Source organism: Salmo trutta, chromosome 30, assembly GCF_901001165.1.
Source record: "Salmo trutta chromosome 30, fSalTru1.1, whole genome shotgun sequence".
Classification (NCBI taxonomy): domain Eukaryota; kingdom Metazoa; phylum Chordata; class Actinopteri; order Salmoniformes; family Salmonidae; genus Salmo; species Salmo trutta.
In genome coordinates, this window is record NC_042986.1 from 10,366,049 (window position 1) to 10,385,669 (window position 19,621).

The 19,621-nt window shown below is 41.4% G+C and overlaps 1 protein-coding gene across 1 annotated transcript; it reads left to right on the top strand.

Annotated features, from left to right (window-relative positions):
• Positions 1-489: 489 nt before the first annotated feature.
• LOC115167918 (cAMP-dependent protein kinase inhibitor gamma) lies at positions 490-16,821 on the top strand. The gene is made up of 3 exons (XM_029722661.1): positions 490-707; positions 15,398-15,582; positions 16,166-16,821. Exons 2-3 carry the CDS (start codon positions 15,426-15,428, stop codon positions 16,246-16,248), a joined length of 240 nt encoding a protein of 79 aa, XP_029578521.1. The 5' UTR covers positions 490-707; positions 15,398-15,425; the 3' UTR covers positions 16,249-16,821.
• Positions 16,822-19,621: the final 2,800 nt, after the last annotated feature.

Genomic DNA, 19,621 nt, shown 5'->3' on the forward strand with positions numbered 1-19,621 from the left:
AGATTTGGATATGTCATTTAGGCAAAAATTGGGAAAAAAAGGAGGCTATCACAAAAAGCTACTTTTGGTAAGATTTAGATATGTGCATACTGGCTATGCTTAGGCAACAACATTTTGAAGGGAAAAAAGTGGACAATTTATGTTGTTATTCAATAAAAACAGAAATTTTGCGCCACTATAAGGGCACAACGCCCCTGTCTATGGGGCAAAATGCCCCCTTAAGATTCGTGTGTTAAAATCAATTCTATACGTTTTATATGTTAAGGAAAGACTTGAATCTGAGAGCAGCACTCCCTTTATTTCGAACGTATCAGTATTGACACATGGTACAACAACGACCGTTTTCTCTGCTTACATCTTTCGGTCGTTGTAGGAAAGATCATTAAAAGCCTAAATTCCATCGATATAGGAAAACCGGGCCCAGAACAGAACACAATACAATAATAAGCCTGAAACACAAGACGGTGTTTGATTGGCTGTGGGGTGGCTAACTCCATTTTGGAAACAGCTGTTTGAGAAGTACCCTTCCCTCATTGTTTCCCCGAGGTTCCCAGAGAAACATCCCGCTTTCGGATACTTTTTTTTTTATCACTAATCCAGACCAACATCCTTACAAGATTTACACAACGTGTTGCAGATGAGCCCGGAAACTTAATTGGTGTTTGATCCGATTGTAACAAGTAGATAAGAAAGGCTTGCGAATCAAGGTTAGTAATGTGTATTTTGGTTACAGTATAACACATTGTTGTGAAAATGATTGTAGCGGCACGACCTCGGCCGATGTGCTTTTAGACTAAGAGCAATTAGCCTACAATTCTTATGTCGATGCAGGCGGTGTGTTCGTCAAAGTGGCCAACATTTTGGGACTTGAGGGACGTTTTATTTGATTCTTTGCTCATTGGAGTTCCTATCTATAGCGGCTATATTCTCTGACCCGAAAATACTGTATCGTCCGGTGAAATAGATTGCTTATTATTCTCTCAGTATTCTGGCCGATTTATGTATGTACTAGTCCAATATTTCAACATTCGATTCAGTTTTACGTATTGCGCACCATAATCAGGTAAACACATAAGTAAGTTCAGCTTTCAGCACCAATAAACTGATCCTGTACAATGACAATTTCAAAAGAATGGGCGTTTTCACACTTGGCCCCTTTCAGCCAATTTGTTTGAAGTCAGTGCAGTTCGAGTCGTTTTGTGTGCAGTGTGAACATTCCAAAGGAACTCCGAAAAAACGTGTGCTGTTTTGGGATATTGGTTAACGACTGTCAAGGATGCACAAAAATTCCTAAATATATGTAGCGTTTTGATTAATACATTCAGATTATTAGTTTGCAATATGTGTTCTATATGCTAAGCGAGCTTCATAAACTGTTTATTCGATTGTGGGGTTTGAATAGTGTGAGTAGACTACAACATATTTGGTGAGAATCACAAAATAGCGTACAAAATAAAGGTAATTGCTTTCCGGGATTCCTGGGACCCAATTGAAGTTGACATTTTAAATGGTTACGGTAAAGGAACCTAGGAAGAAACCTAGAGGAACCAGGCTCTGAGGGGTGGCAGTGTGGGTGGGGATTTAGTACTTGGGCATTACGGCCAGATTGTTCTTCAAGATGTTCAAACTTTCATACATGGCCAGCAGGGTCAAATAATAAGTGCCATCTATTAGCTTCCAAAATGTAAGTAGGTATATCTAGCTGTCCAATAACACGTTCTGACAGAATGGCTTGTCCTGCATTGAGTGAATGTTGGAAAAAGTTCTTGGTTCCTTTCTAAACAAATACCCACTCTTAAGATCATGATCATCACATTTGCATGCGCAGTTTACAATTTGCCTTGACAGAGGGATTTCTTGTGACCAGGTACTGCTGTATCTGGTTATCTGTATGAATACATGATTATCATTTGGGTGTGTTGGTGTAAATGGAGACGTTGCCTATTCACCCAGTAGTAGATGAAGGGGGGCCCCAGTGGACCCGGGGTGTGTTAATTAGTGCGAACTGTAACCAAAAACAATAATTTCTTAGTGGACAAGTTCATTTGTCATTTGGTTTCTAGTGAATACACCATCGGCATGTTTCTGGTAGAAAAATATAGCCCTCTTGCTTTGGTCAATGTTCCCTCTTGGTCCTGTAGGGATGCAATGTCTATTTGCAGGGTTTTTGTTCCAAGGCCAGCAGCACAATCACTTGATAAACAAGACCATTAGCTGAATCAGATGATATGAACTTGGACAAAAGCCTGCACACACCTCTAAGACCTCTAATGTACTGTAAGCCTGTACTGTGCATCTGCAGTAGCACCAGCAGAACCACTCTATTCTTTCTTTTACAACTCCCACTTCAGCTAATGGATGTCATATCTGTGTGTATGTTGATAGCTGCCAAGGTAACAATAACATTATTAGCCAGGAAAAATTCAGATTGAATCCCATGTAGAGTAGGCCTACTCTGGGCGAGTGTAAAGTACTGTGTGTGTGTGTGTTGGGTTAGCGATGTAGGTTGGTTGTTGTGTATGGTTGTTTATCGTTTTGGGTGTGGTGGCCATCACTTTCTTCCCTCAGGAAGTACATTATTTTGGTCTCTGGTGTAAATCTGGTTACGTGGGCGATCCCACGCCAGGATAGGCTGAAAATATTTTTGGTATCTCGGGTTGTTCTGGCAATTCTCACAAAGAAACCTCATTGGGAGGAAGGATGTTTTACATACTTTTTACATTTGTATCACAGTGTTTGAGAAAATCATGATGATAAGTGGCCATTTTAGACCCTTTTTAGAGCTATACATGCAAGACCCTATGATCCGTGAACTCTACATGATACAGACATCTTGATGTCATTATACTCCTTATAGTGTGCTCTCAAATATGGAGTATGTTGAAATTCTTAAATAACAATTTTCACATACATTTTTTTCAACATTAAACATTCATATTAAACATTCATATACTCTCTGTACTCTTCAGACGTGTTACATTTCCATAGTGGGCTCTCAGGTACTATGAAAGATATTCTATGTCAATTTCTATGAATAAAATCTGTCGTACACCACCGGTCAAAAGTTTTAGAACACCTACTCATTCAAGGGTTTTTCTTTATTTTTACTATTTTCTACATTGTAGATTAATAGTCAAGACATCAAAACTATGAAATAACACATATGGAATCATGTAGTAACCAAAAAAGTGTTAAACAAATCAAAATATATTTTATATTTGAGATTCTTCAAATAGCCACCCTTTGCCTTGACGACACCTTTTGAACCCTTGAATGAGTAGGTGTTCTAAAACTTTTGACCAGTAGTGTATGTCATTAACCAATCACAGCCCTCCTTTTAGGAGTGCGCATTCAGCAAATCACCAGCAGAGTTCTCTTTGAATCCATTTTCCCATTCACTGTGTTGGTGGTGCTCATAATTTATTTTACCTTCAAAATTACTAGTGAGCCCCCTCTGAAAGTTTGATGTACTTGAAGAGCATGCGCTCTGTAGTTAGACCAGGCTGGAGGACATTTGGTTGTGTGTCTGTTTATAGCTCCTTCACTTTCTCATGACCAAATGACTGGCAGGAAGATAAATGGCGCTTACTGCACAAAGACATCATAGATACATGCGCGCGCGCGCACACACACACACACACACACACACACACACACACACACACACACACACACACCTCATCTGTAGACCAGACTTAAGATTTGTCCGAATGTGCTTGTGTGCTGCTTCTTAAGTCTCTAACTTAATCGTGGCATTACTTTAGTTAAGTGGAGTCATGATTTTCATATTATACATCACTTTGTGTTTTCAAACTTGTTCAGGAAGTCGAGATGTTAATTGGTTTAGCAAAATAACTACGTAGGCTTAGTCATTAAGAACATGTAAAGGGTTAGTTAGTGCTAAGCGGGTATGATTGAGGCCCTCTTAGAATAACGTTAATGATTGACTTTAAAAACTCATTAACATGACTGGGTAACCTGGGTAAATAACTAGCAGCTAAGATGACATTTCTCAATAATCTTCATGTAGTTATTATAGTGAAGAGCTGGTTTGATTACTTATAACAATCCATAATGATTACCCAAGTTTGCTGTTTAAAAGCTTGCTGCTTACGGGGGAATGTTGTGCCTTCACTTCCACCCTCCTCATTCTGTACAAAGCAAATCGAATCACTGGACATCCACATCCTGGTAGATTTGTGGGAGAGGACAAGGCTGAAGCTGTGAGACCTGATGCAGCTGTGGATATGTTTTAGCCCTGGTAAGGGATTGAGATGTGTTCAGTTTGGTTGGGGAGGACATTTACTGTAACAGGTGTTGATAAAAGCTGTACCCTACTAGTTGTTTTGTGTAGATACCAGTTCAGTCGCTAAACACATACATGCATAACAGGGTGTTTTCCAGTATGATCCAATAACAGATTGCCTTATTTGGCCACAACCACAATAATAAACATGCATTCTTTCCTCTCCTCTCTTCCCTCCCCTGTTTATTCTAAGACGTAAAGCATGGTGGTCCTGTTCAGTCCCATCCTCTTTTTACTTTTAAGTCTGACTGTGTGGTTTGGAGAAGCCAGTCCATAAACAACTCTAGCAGAGTAGTATGTTAAATATGGGAGCAGAAATATACTTAGTCTGTCACCATGATCCCTTTCTATCACCGTGATAGTGAACAGAGCTAAAGAGACTTCTAAATATTCCCACTCTATTGACTCTCCTTCTCAGAGTTATCTGCTTGTCTCGTCTTTGCAATGTGGCCTGTGCTCGGCTTCCCAAAAACATCTTAAGGCTAACATGCTGACCAGACCGTGTGCGCCATCGCTCGCAATTTGATTTTGTCCACCCACAGCAGACGCGACCAGGACACACAGGTTGAAGTATCAAAACAAACTCTGAACCAATTATATTAATTTGGGGACAGGTCGAAAAGCATTAAGCATGTATGGCAATTTAGATAGCTAGCTGTTGCTAGCTCATTTGTCCTGGGATATAAACATTGGGTTGTTATTTTACCTGAAATGCACAAGGTCCTCTACTCCGACAATTAATCCACAGATAAAACGGCAAACCAAATTAGTCTCCAGTCATCTCTCCTTCCTTCCTTCGGGCTTCTTCTTATTTTGGACTTTATATGGCGGTTGGCAACCAACTTTCGGTGCATTACCACAACCGACTGGAGTGTGGACCTCAGTTTTTTTTTTTAACCTTTATTTAACTAGGCAAGTCAGTTAAGAAGAATTTTTTATTTACAATGATGGCCTACACCGGCCAAACCCGGACGACGCTGGGCCAATTGTGCACCGCCCTATTGGACTCCCAATTACGGCCGGTTATGATACAGCCTGGATTCAAACCAGGGTGTCTCTAGTGACGTCTCTAGCACTAAGATGCAGTGCCTAAGACCGCTGTGCCACTCGTGAACCTCAGTTCATCTTTCAATTACCCACGTGGGTATATGCTCCTAAAAACCAACGAAATGGGAGAGGCCGGACTTGCAGCGCGTTGAGCATCACAAATAGAAGCAAATTCTATTTTAGTGCCTGGCCACGCAGATGCTCGCGAGCATTGTGGGTGCAATGATTAAATAATATGTATGTGTACATTTTATTTTGCGACGCGAGTGGTGTGGTCAACATGTAAGTTGACCGTTAGAACCTTTCGTAGGAGCATCATTAAATCTCAGAGCTGTTTCCCAAAATAATCGTTATTAAAGGGAAATGTCAAAAGGTTTCAACTTCATATTCATCATCTCCAGCATCACCCCGACATCAACATATGTGAAAATGGAGTGTTCCTATGTTTTGTAGTAAAAAATATAGACGATAAGTGTTTCCAATGACATCGGTGTGCATCCTGTAATTTTAACCAATTATGAGTAGGCATCGCCAGGTAATTGCATACTAATTGCAGTACAAAACATAGATGTGCCATTTTCACATACAGTATGTTGATATTCGGCTAGTGCTGGAAATTATGAATATGAAGTTGACAATTTTTTTTAAATTTCCCTTTATCGTTTCACTTGAAATGCTCGTAATCTTACGCCTGCCTCAGGCCACTCGTAGAACAGCTGTGCGTCATTAGATGCATATTTGCCCTCCCGCGTCACTTCATACACAGAAGATCTCTGCAAAACATAGAATCACATGGTTTAGCCTTCTCTCTGTGACGGCTGATAACTTTTAGAACGAAGTTGACTACAAACACAAAGTTGCCAATGTCTTTGCAATTGATACAAACAAGCGACATTTAAAGAGAAGCTTCAAATGAAAACCGATATGACTGCATTAAAATATAAACAGACTATTGGCCTTTTTCAATCATATTGAACATGAAATATATTTCAATCACTATTTTGCTACTTGTAGGCTACTGTCTGTAATTTGTCTCTATATTTTTCATGATGTGTGCAGCCTAACATGTGCAATGATGTGCCAAATCGGTGATTTTGTGCATTTTTATTGAGTAAGCATTAGAATAAGCCACCTCAATATTTGCAACCGATGGTGGCAATATCTCTAGGAGCTGATCCGTCATTAGTATTGTGAAATAATTATAATGTTAAGGTAAGGTTTGAATAGAGAAAGCTGATCCGAGAGCAGCACTCCCTTTTTGTTTCTGTCCTATCAGTAGGGTAACTTGGGGGAAACTGTCCCCCTTAAGGGAAATGTCTGTTTTCTGACTGAAAAAAAGCTATGTTTGTTAAGACACATTTTGAAGGGAAATAAGGCGGCAATTTTATGTTGTGGTTCAATAAAAACAGATTTTGCGCCACTATAAGGGCAAAACACCCCCGTCTATGGGGCGAAATGCCCCCTAAAGATTAGTGTGTTAAAATCAATTTTATACATTTTATTTGGGCTTTTTTGAGTAATTGACTCTTAAAAATCTGAAGTCTAGGTGTCTTATTTTAATTAAATAAATCAAATATCTGAACAAAAAGACATTGCACATGTCACTATTAATAGTTTGACATTTTTTTTGTCCAAATCATCCTAAAATATCTCAGTTGATTGTGTTACTAGATCATTTGGACATGATTTGGAAAATGCTAATATAGGTACCATTTGACTTGTGTTGATTGCCCTGGGGGCATTTTGCCCCACTGAACAATTTTTTTATATATATATAGATTACATTTTTTTCTCTGACCATGTGGATTATTTATCTTTAGGCTCCCATACTGGTCTATATTTAAAAAAAAACGTTTATGGAGCTAATTTATTAGATTATATATATCCAACTATGACAAAATATTAGATAAATGTACCTCAATCGTTTTGTTTGAGTGACTTAAAAAGTTGAGATGAGACATTTTTAGTTGAGCAAGACTAGTGACAAAATAATTGGTAACAAAGTGGTTTCTGCTGTTGAAGGGAAGATGCATCATTAAAACACTCGTAAGTTATCGGGGAAACCCGGGCCCTGCTTGACACCTATACATGTGCATTCAGCTTAAAGTAACAAACGGGGATTATTGGTAAATGTTTGGAAAAAACATGTCATACTCAACTTTACTCTTGCACATGTTCAGCATTGTTAGGTAGGCCATATCACATTACATTTGGTGGAATCAGATCTGTGTTTGTTTAGCTGGCTTAGAAAGATAGCACGATGACATTTACTCTAAAGAAAAGCAGCACAAATTGTACTTTCTGTCACGGTTGTTTTAGTCACTGTTGTTTTAGGAACATTTCTTCAGAACTTCAGAGCTTTTTTCTATTTAATATCAGGAACATTATCTTCTCCAGTGAGTTTCTGACCGCTTCCAAAATGGCACCCTATTTCCGATATAGTGCACTACTTTTGACCAGAGCCGTATGTGGAATAGATTGCCATTCCAGAAGCACCCCTGTGCCTCACCATATGGGTGTTTTGGCTCGTTAGCTTTTTCCTATAAACTCATTCTGCACCAGAAAAGAGAAGAATGTAAGTGTTTGTGCCTTTGCTTATCCTCCCAGTCTTTCTCAAAAGTACATACTTTTTTTTTTTTAATCCTCATTAAACTTTTTGATTTACGATGGTAAATCGATGGTGATTTAGCAGCATGGGGGGGGGGAGACCAGTTCCAATATGTATGCGGCTTTTCTATGACGTCCAGAGATGAGTGAGTTCTTTGGAGTGTTAGCATCAGCAGTTTTCTTCTAAAGCTGTTAACACCTGCTTCTGACTCAGCCTCAGCTGTGATTTGTGGCTGTCCTCCACACTCACACACGGACTGGGGAAGCCCCTTGCTGTATAGGTCTGGCAGGCCAAGTTGCTACAGTACAGTTATAGAGCTCGCCAGCTTGTAGTCCTAAAAAAAACGGAAATAAGTTAGTTAGCGTTTTCTACCTCTGGTTCGTTGGCTATTCCTATGGGGAAAAGAATAGTGTTTTGGGATATACGCCGAAAATAAGGTCTGAGGTTAACACAGGCTTAGAAGATCTTGTATGTTTTGTTCTATGAGATATCAGTCAGTTAACTTTTTATGAATTATGAAGCCTTTATGTGCCTTAGTTATTTACTAATGAGTCGCTAACGGCCAGAGATATGGAACTACATTAGTCGCATAATTTTTCCCGTTACTACGCGGAGCACACAAACTAGTCTACGCTACACTAGTCTGCCAAAAAGCTAGTTAGCTTAGTTAGCTTTCTGCTTACCAGCTTGAACGAAAACGCAAGGATGTTATGTTGTTTTACTCCAGGCTGCAACCATATCTCTTCAGCAGGAAGGTGCTTGTTTTATCGCTTCCTGAACGATGTTATCCAGAGGAGACATTGGGTCCGTCTGATAAGGCAAGCGAAGCCTGTTAGCTAGACATGAAAGGCATGCAACCAGAATTATAGTTTTATTTTTTAAATGTTAGCACATCGTTAGCGTTTTCATTGTTTTGATTACATAAATGCTTCAAAATGTACACATTGATGTTAGCCGATGAAGATTATTTTATAGAACAAAATTATAAGATCTCCTAAGCCTGTGTTTACCACAGGCTTTATTTTAGTCATTTATCCAAAAACCCCATTAATTTCCCCATAGGCTTTGGACACTGAGCCAGGGTGGAGTTAGCCTCGGTTAGTGCCTACAAAAATACGCCATTACTATTGCTCACTGATCTGACATGTCTGGCTGACAGGGTGGAGCAGGGTTATAGGGTAATCTACACACGTATCCCTCTAATGTATTCTGGAGAAGAGAATAGAAAAGCTTATTTAATTGTACAGTTCCTTTCTCCTCTCTATTTCCACTCATGGGCGACATTCATTCACCAGAGGTACTATACACTTTCTGCTTTTGTGCTGCTTTGCCCTCAAGATGGAAGTCACTTTATTCCATTGTGGTCATGTGGTGTGGTGGCATTGTGAGGAGAAAACCATTATGTATCTCCACGGGCCCTACATTGTTAGAATGCGTTAAGCCTGTGGTCCACAGGCACTGATATTGACCTAGCTTTAGGTAGCCTGTAACACACTGAACTAGGCCAACATAGAGAACAGAATGGCCTACTGTAAAGAATGTATTCTACCAGTGTTGTGAGACTATTTTATTCTTGTTCATGACCTTAACTTTGCCTTCTGGTTTTGGGCATCAAGGAGGATTCTGATATGCCTTGAAGAACCTATGAAGCAAGATTAATATTAAACTTCGTGGTAGTTCTTTCCACATTATGTGTGGGGTAAAATTTGACGTCCTCAGGATCTTTGGCCTACTAGGATTTTAAAAGATTGAAAAGGCTGTTTTAGATGTTAATTAATGTATGAGTTTCCGGGTAGTCATAATTCTGTAACGCGAGTGGATGTAAGGCCTGCCATTGGTGTGTTACAGTAGATGATGTTGATTTTATTCAGTGGGCCTGGGAGCAGCAAGTTTTTCAGGGAAGCTGTGTTAGTTGATTAGGCACCTTGAGAATATGTGGAAGTTATGAAGGACTTCCTGAGATGTGGTGAGTCATGTGAGGGACGACGGGTGAAGCCCCAGTGATGTCATCCTCCAGCTGAAGGTCCTAAAGCAGAATGGTTGTGGTGTTCAGTAGAGTCCCTTTTGAAACAGTAAATTACCAGCTGAACTTGTCAAATAAGAACAAAGATTTTGTTTACTGTTGCAAAATGTTTTGCTACAGCGTGCGCTGCTGAACAAGAACCAGGCTGCCCGCTAGGACTTCACACCCCCTCCCTGTTACTCCCTCAGAGCACTGCTCAGCTCACCCCACTGATTATTACCAACACACAATGATCCAAATGATCGTTCAAGAAATGTCAATTGGATATTGCCAATCAACATTGTTTCTACAGCATTAAAAGAGGGAGGAAACAGATTGCATTAAGTAGTGTGTTATCCCTTAATGATAGGCTAGGTCTGTAGCTATGGGAACGATTTGGCTAGATTTACATAGAGATTTACATAGAGATTTACATAGTGAGCCACAGGGAGCAATGAGGGCAACTGCAGTTGAGAGGTTCTAAAAAAACCCTTAGTTACTCTTCTAAATTAAACTTGGCAAAGATGTTAGAGCCTAAGCCTCCCTCTCAGTCAGTCAGGGAATTTGTTAATTCACAAATGCAAACTGCTGCAAGTTCTCCCTCAACTCACACCAGGCTATCTTTCTGATTTAACTTTTAGACTTCTCACTACTACCAGGGGAAATTAAGTATTCGCACCAAAGTCCGGCGGCCTCATAAAAAGAGGAAGGATATACAGAGCACATACTCGCCACCAGTTTTCAATACACTCTCTTTTTTATTGATTTTATTTATGAAAGAAACGGAAGCGCTGTGTAGAACAACAATGCTAACCCTGTTGCTAGAGGAAATACAACTCCTCAGTGTTGTGGAATGGGCTGGTAGTCCACACAGGCAGGCAGTAGCTGCTGACGGCATGGGAACGGCCAGCACCCAGACTCTCCCAGTGTCCCGGTGAAGCCCTGGCTTCGAGGAGGGGAAGGAGTGGCGGCACTGTGCCATAGCTGAGCCACACTTAGCTTTCTTTCCAAGAGAAAGCATCGATGTACTGCTTTCTGCTTTACACACACTGAGTTTGGAGTTGTAAAACTTGGAGTTTGTTTACACTCTTCTTCCGATTTATTTTTGGTAAATTGTAGAACTTTACTATCTTTTTTTCTTTCTGAAAATTCTGAATGAATGTGGCATATGGTTTGATTATAAAGGCTTTTTGGTGTTTGGCTGGACTTGGCATTCCTGTTTTAACAGGAATATTAGGGAAGTTGAGTGTCCTACTCAGCTGGTTGGGCATGGTTTCCTAGGGTTTCTCCCTGTTTGTTGTTTTGCATCCCTATATCAGGAAACGCATACCCTTTGTTCTGCTATTTAAAAGGGAAGAGCTCTTGTTTTGATCATTCTTATTGTCTAGCTAACATGTTTAGCCTATAATAATTACACCCTACATTTGTTTTCTCCATTACTGTAGCTTAAATATAATGAACAGATCCCCAAAGCAACCAGGCAGGAGATAAGAATAGTCACAGAAGATTAGCTTGTTGCTATGAGGGAGTTGGATTAAGTCATGTGTAGCCTAGGCCTTCTCCCCTCCATCAATAAATGCAGTGAAATAGTTGACAGACTTCAAATTGGGAAGGAGACTGCCCTAATGGGTTTAGAAGACAGCAAGGCGGCTTTTCTTTGTGCAGGTTATTGCAGATAATGTAGTTTATTACAGTGATCAGGCTTAAAAGGCTCCGGTGTGATTTGGACCAGCATCTCTCCCTAATGGCCAGTGAAAGCACTATGGTCATTCTGCTGACTCATATTCATTCTGTTCCCTGGCTGATCTCACAGGCTACAATAACATCTGCTAAATATGTGTATGTGACCAATACAATTTCATTTAATTTGTTGATTATTGGTGCATGCGTGTGTGTGGTGGTGGTCCTATTACATCATGTTGTCTTGTCGGTGATGTTCATATACTGTAAACAAAGCCCTTTATTCAATCAAGACCCTTCTCTCGCTCCAGCCTGGTTTCAAAGACGTAGCATAGTAAACGTAAACCCAGGACACTCAACTGTGTTACGTTTGGTAAGGGAAAGGGGAATACCTAGTCAGTTGTACAACTGAAATGTGTCTTGCGTTTAACCGAACCCCTCTGACTCAGAGAGGTGCAGGGGGCTGCCTTGGTCGACATCCACGGCGCCCGGGAACAGTGGGTTAACTGCCTTGCTCAGGGGCAAAACAACACATTTTGGCCTTGTCAGCTCGGGGATTCGATCCAGCAACCTTTCGGTTACTGGCCCAAAGCTCTAACCACTAGGCTACCTGGTTGCATAAGACAGAAGGTTACTTAAGGCCAAAACGAAAGTACGGTTGGTCGGCCGTATAACGCCAACATCTAGCAACCCAAAAGTTGCGTGTTCAAATCTCATCACGAACAACTTTAGCATTTTGTCTAATTAGCAACTTTGCAACAACTTCATCTTACTTTTTAGTTACGTCGCCACTACTTAGCATGTTAGCTAACTCTTCCCGTAATCTTAACCCTTTTACCTAACTCCTAATCTTAACCCCTAACCCAGCTAATGTTAGCCACCTAGCTAACAGCTTTAGCTACCTAGCTAACATTAGCCACAACAAATTGGAATTCGTAACATATCAAGTTTTGTAACATATTGTACAAATTGCAGTTCGTAAAACATATTGTACGAATTGCAATTTGTAACATATACCATACGAAATGGACATCCACAAATTAATATAGGCCACGCAAAACGTAACATATACTAATTAGTCTCTCGGATTTACGTTTTACTATGTTACATCTACCCCTGATTCCAGGTTGCTCTCTCTCACAAATTCAACTAGTGATGTATTGTAAATGGAGCCAATGAAAGCTCAGCCTCTTGTTCCGAGAATCAAAGCTTGTTCAGAGATTCACAGAACATTGTAAACACACATTAGTGTCTTGCAGTAGAGCGAGCACTGAGCTAAACTAACAGATCACACTGACTGTAATGCACTCTACAGTAGTGATTTCCCGTAGAGAGTTAAGGTGTTTTTGTCTGGGCTGAAAGCACACATTTGACCTCTGGTAGTGTTAAAAGATGCGACTGGGTACAGTTTCCTCTCCTCCCCTGCTCTACCCTTTTCAGGACATAAAGAGAGCCCTTTAGGCTAATAGATCCAGTTACCATTGTGACTTTTAAACTGTGGCACTGGGAAAGCAAACTGTTTAACCATAGACTACAGTAAAAGTGAAGTGGCGAACTGAGGTAGAACTTGGTTACAGTAACAAACTGCTTGCCTCAAGCAGACAGTGCCATACATTATAATAACACGTCTATGTATACTGTAGATAATGCACAAACACACGAAGAAGTTTCAATACAATGCTGCAGCGTTCTTAAGCCTCCACAGAGCAGAGTAAACGTGCTAAAGGGCAGAACATCCCTCCATGGAAACCAGCTTGTTAATGATTGTGTGTGTGTGTGTGTGTGTGTGGGGTGGGGGGGGGGGGGGGGGCTGAAAAGCAGCATGTGTGGGTAAGTCCTCATTAGACCACAAAAATGGCAATTAGATAAGGTCCCAAACGCTGTCGCGAGGCAGACTAACAACTGAACATCTTTCACCGAAAAAAGTGCTGCATTAGCAAGTTTTCTAATGTTGATCTAAGGTACATTTGAAACACAATTTCTGTCTGCAGAGAAAATCGATTAGAGGAGGTATTTATTTTTTATTTTTGGGTGGATGTTTTTGTGAGAAGCATGGTCATGGTACTAGCTGATGGGTGGATGATGAATGCTCTGGATCAGCCCAGGGAAGCCCTATGCTCAGTGACATTTCCCGGGGTGCTGTCCTCTCCTGAAGGGGAGGACGGATAAAACCTTTCAGAGCATGACAATTTGACTAATAAGGTCACCGGTCCACCCATCACGGAGTGTTAACTTGAATGGAAATGTCTGTTCTAGTAATCTAATTCTATGCGGCTCTCTCTCTCTCTCTCCCCTGCAGCTCATTCCTCATTTTTCAAGCATTTTTCAACAGACACAGCTGCCCTTGCTCCATACCGACTGACACTAGGCACTTGTAATATTTATAATATCTGTAGAGAGGAAGCCATTCTGAATGATGAGTTCCTCTGAGTGATACTGAAGGAATGTGAGTGAAGTGTTTGACAACCACCCGACCCAGGGTTACCGTGTCACTGCTAAAATGAGAGAAGGAGAGAAGGCTGTTGCTGCCAACTTAGTTTTTCTCCAGAAATTCTTCATGGTTCAGTGTTTTGTTGAATCTGTTGACACGGTGTTTTTTGTGGCGACGTGACCTTGACTATCAAACTATGAAGAACTTTGTTATGCTCGAGATTGACATTCAGATGTTTTATCAACTCTGTAATGCTGTTGGCCGTGCCACGACGAGGCTCTTGACTATAGGCCAACCATGGCTGATTCTTAATGGTGGTTGGAGGAGGGAAGTGTGGGAGTAGGATAGGTCCACTCGTCCAGCTGCCTGTAATTGTCCGACACACCAGGCCAACAAATTCATAGCTTGGCATCCAAAAGATTTTGCTACATGTCACAGTTGTTTCAAACAATGGTGAGTGCAGAATTCAGTCTGGTTTAACCAGCTAATAGATTCAGTCTCCATCTCTTTTCCAGAGGAAGGCCCTACTTTAAAAAGTAGGAGATTGTCTTTTCTTTCTGGAGCAGCTTCTTTTCTCCTCCACCCTCCTTTTCTCCTAGGAACCACCAGTTGTATAGTGTTGTAGTCCCTGGCAGGATCCATGACCCAATTTTAATATGGGCTAAGAAAAAGCAGGGAGGAATCCATAGCTAATGTGAGCTGAGCTCAATACGCTCTTTACTTGAACTCATTATTTTCTTTTTTTCTCTCCCCCGGCCGACCTCCGCCCTTTTCAATGGCTTTATAAGCACAGTCAGACACTTTGGATCATATTGATCACTTCTTGTGTTTTTACTTCAATAAAAGCTCCTTATTTCCTATAAAGAAGGACTTCCTGCAAGCTTGCATTGTTTGTGTGAGTAGTTTTTAGACGGCCGAAGTGAGTGAAGGTTTGCGTCCCAGATCAACGCTCCTGTTTTTTTCTTTTTGTAATTAGGTTGGTGAATTAACACTGACACTAGCTCCATTAGCCCCTGTGCAGAAATACAAATGGCAATAATGAACTCCTTCACTGTTGCTACAGAATGGCACAGACCTGTATGGCTCAACATTGACAGAGTCATACCCCTCAGACTAGTGTGTCAACCCGAACCAAACTGTGGTGCCTCAGATATTTATTTCCCGTTTTTACACAGTTCCAGCTGCTATGGTGGATGCATAACCAGGCCAGCTCCATACAGCTTGGTTTTGTTTGGCACGGTGGTAGGACTTTGTGTATTGATTTCCTTTGCATCATCTGTGTTCTCTCTCTCTTTCCCACTTTCCCCATCCCTCTCTCTGCAGGTGTAATGCGGTTTCTGGTCATGGACAGATGATGGATGTGGAGACAACAACGTCGTACTCTGACTTCATCAATTGTGATCGTACAGGCCGCAGGAACGCAGTACCTGACATCCAGGGACAGGGGGCAGCAGCCAGCACCAGTGAATTAACCAAAGACATGGAAGGGATGGACCTGAAGGCTGCAGGTGAGCATATATGCTATATAACCAGGAGGTGTCTTCATGGTTTATGATTTTATTAGGATCCCCATTAGCCGACGCCAATGGCGACAGCTAGTCTTCCTGGGGTCCAACATATAATGAAACATACATTAGACAAAAATACTTTACAATTGACATACCTATAAAACATGAACATAGATATTAGACTTATACAGTGCATTCGGAAAGTATTCAGACCTCTTCCCTTTTTCCTCATTTTGTTACATTACAGCCTTATTCTAAAATAGCAATACCCCATAATGACAAAAATAGTTTCGAACTTTTTGCTAATTTATTACGAATAAAAAAAACGATACCTTATTTACAACAATACGACTAAAGCATAATAATGTGTGCGGGCATCTATCGGTTACACATACACGTCTGTAGACTGTGCACAGTACATACAAATTAGGTCACATGGAGAGGCATTATGCCGTGAGGTGTTGCTTTATTTGTTCTTTGAAACCAGGTTTGCTGTTCACTTGCGCTGTATGAAACAGTTTGTGGAAAAAGATCCTTTGTGGTTGCTGTGTTTTTAATGGACCATGTTTCCTCTGTCTTTCAGAAGGAGAGACTGGTGCATCACCAGCTCCTGAGGGTGAAGGGTCAACCAGCCAAGAGGCCCAGGGAGGCAAGGGCCCATCGTAAACCACCTCACAGGAGAGGAGAGGGACACAGACAGGAAAGGACAGCAGGAGACACGGAGAGAGGGGATCTACTGGTTGTCCTGCCTGCCTGAATCCTACTTCTCAACAGTGATGACATAATCTCTCACTGTGTAGCTCTGATGGAGCTTTGCTGGTCCAGTTGCATGATACTTCTTCTCCTTTATCAATTGGCATTGTGGGAAATGGAGTTGATAGAACTTGACAGTTGACAAGTAGGACTACATCTGATCCTGGCCTATAGTTGCTGCTGGAATACAGTGGTAAAGGAAATGTTCTCATATCACTATGAGAAAGCACAGAACTTTGGACCGAACTCCCATCAAGAAGAAGAGCTATACAGAATCTATAATCATTTGTTACTCCTTTTGTTTTGTGTACGTTTGTGGCTGTTTGTGGCCCAGTTAAAAATGTTCCTTAGTTTACCCTTTCTTTTACAATAACACATGAAGTTGCAATTACAATGTACTGTAATGGAGGTCATATTTATTTCAAATGGTTCTCTGATACCTTTGTAATAGGAATTTCTTTGTGCAATAAAATGTGTAATAAGTACTAAGCTATATGGAATTGTTTTAAGGTCATACCAAGGATCATTTAGTGATTTGATTTTGAATTCTAAGACACAAAAAAATAAAAAATGTCTTTACTGCTATTAGCCCATACAAACTCATTGAATAACAGATTCACTACAAGGAACAACAGTCCCACCCAAAAAATCTAAAGGAAGTTTGTTCTGAAGTGCCTATCCTATATCTGAGAGGTGAAATCTATTTTCATTTTAATATATTTTTTACATTGTATTTAACCCCTTATTTTGGGCACTAAACTGTCTCCATATATACTTCCATTCATTTTTTTTCAACTGGTACTGAGGGACCTTCAGACAAGTCTTGTGTGCATCCTAGAACAAAACAACCGACATGTTCGTGAGAGTCTCACCTACAGACAGAAGTTGGCAGATCAGCTCAGACGAGTCCCAAGACTCTTGTGGGGGTCGTAGAGCAAAACTGAGAACCCCATCTTGTTCATGAGTCTCATCTTTCCATAGAGGGGTCATAATAGTTTTGCAGCTCTGTCACCTTTCACCGCAGATGCGGAAGTGTGACATCGGCAGATGCGGTGGATTGAGACGCACCCAATGCAAAAAAACTGATGCACTACATGACCAAAAGTATGTGGACACCTACTCGTCGAACATCTCATTTCAAAATCATGGGCATTAATATGGAGTTGGTCCCCCTTTGCTGCTATAACAGCCTCCACTCTTCTGGGAAGGCTTTCCACTAGATGTTGGAAAATTGCTGCGAGGACTTGCTTCCACTCAGCCACGAGCATTAGTGAGGTCGGGCACTGATGTTGGGCGATTAGGCCTGGCTTGCAGTCGGCATTCCAATTCATCCCAAAGGTGTTCGATGGGGTTGAGGTCAGGCCTCTTTGCAGGCCAGTCAAGTTCTTCCACACCGATCTCGACAAACCATTTCTGTAAGAACCTCGCATTGTGCACGGGGGCATTGTCATGCTGAAACAGGAAATTACCATCCCCAAACTTTTACCACAGAATGCTGTAGCGTTAAGATTTCCCTTCATGGGAACTAAGGGGCCTAGCTTGAACCATGAAAAAGCCCCAGGCCATTATTCCTCCTACACCTAACTTTACAGTTGGCAATATGCATTGGAGCAGGTAGCGTTCTCCTGGCATCCTCCAAACCCAGATTCCTCCATCAGACAAATGGTGAAGCGTGATTCATCACTCCCGAGAATGCGTTTCCTACTGCTCCAGAGTCCAATGGCGGCAAGCTTTACACCACTGCAGCCGATGTTTGGCATTGCGCATGGGGATCTTAGGCTTGGGTGCGGCTGCTCGGCCATGGAGCTCCCAACGAAAAGTTATTGTGCTGACATTGCTTCCAGCGGCAGTTTGGAACTCCGTAGTAAGTGTTGCAACTGAGGACAGATGATTTTTACATGCTAAGTGCTTCAGCACTCGGCAGTTCCGATCTGTGAGCTTGTGTGGCCTACCACTTCTGGCTGAACCGTTGGTTCTCCTAGACGATTCACTTCACAACAACAACACTAGCAGGGCAGAAATTTGACAAACTGACTTGATGGAAAGGTGGCATCCTATGACAGTGCCACGTTGAAAGTCACTGAGCTCTTCAGTAAGGCCATTCTACTGCCAATGTTTGACCATGGAGATTGCATGGCTGTGTGCTCGATTTTATACATCTGTCAGCAACTCGTGTGGCTGAAATAGTCGAATCCACTAATTTGAAGGGGTCTCCACATCTCTCTTAAATTGATAGATTTTTATGGGGACTTGTATTATGCTAATTATAACTGAACAAATATATAAAACGCAACAATTGAAGACTTTAATGTGTTACAGTTCATGTAAGGAAATCAGTCAATTAGGCCCTAATCTATGGATGTCACATGACTGGGAATACAGAAATGCATTTGTTTGTGACAGATAGCTTTTTTTTTTTTTAATGGTAGGGGCGTGGATCAGAAAACCAGTCAGTATCAGGTGTGACCACCATTTTCCTCATGCAGCGCAACACATTTCCTTCACATAGAGTTGATCAGGCTGTAGATTGTGGCCTGTGGAATGTTGCCCCACTCTTCAATGGCTGTGCAAAGTTGCTTGATATTGGAGGGAACATGCTGTCGTAAATGTCGATCCACAGCATCCCAAACATGCCCTATGGGTGAAATGTCTGGGGAGTATGCAGGCCATGTAAAAACTGGGACATTTTCAGTTTCCAGGAAATGTGTACAGATCCTTGCGACATGGGGCAGTACATTATCATGCTTAAACATGAGGTGATGGCAGTGAATGAATTGTACAACAATGGGCCCCAGGATCTCATCACGGTATCTCTGTGCATGGCTATTGATAAAATGCAATGGTGTTCATTGTCTGTCGCTTATGCCTGCCCATAACCCCACCGCCACCATGGGGCACTCTGCTCACAATGTTGACATTAGCAAACTACTTGCCCACACAACGCCATACACTTTGTCTGATTTTGTGAGGCTGGTTGGACGTACTGCCAAGTTCTCTAAAACAACGTTCGGGGCAGTTTATCGAAGGGAAATGGAAATTCAATTATCTTGCAACAGCTCTGGTGGACATTCCTGCAGTCAGCATTCCAATTGCACGCTCCCTTAAAACGTGAAAACTAAATTTGAGTGGCCTTTTATTGTCCCCAGCACAAGGTGCACCTGTGTTATGAGCATGCCGTTTAATTAGCTTCTTGATATGCCACACCTGTCAGGTGGAGGGATTATCTTGGCAAAGGAAAAAGGCTCAGCAAGAGGGATGTAAACACATTTGTGCACAGAATGAGGGG

Coding starts and splice junctions, on each gene's coding strand:
- LOC115167918 (XM_029722661.1), top strand. CDS start 15,426: ATGATGGATGTGGAGACAACAACGTCGTACTCTGACTTCATCAATTGT. Junction 15,583..16,165: donor GATGGACCTGAAGGCTGCAG/GTGAGCATATAT, acceptor TCTGTCTTTCAG/AAGGAGAGACTGGTGCATCA.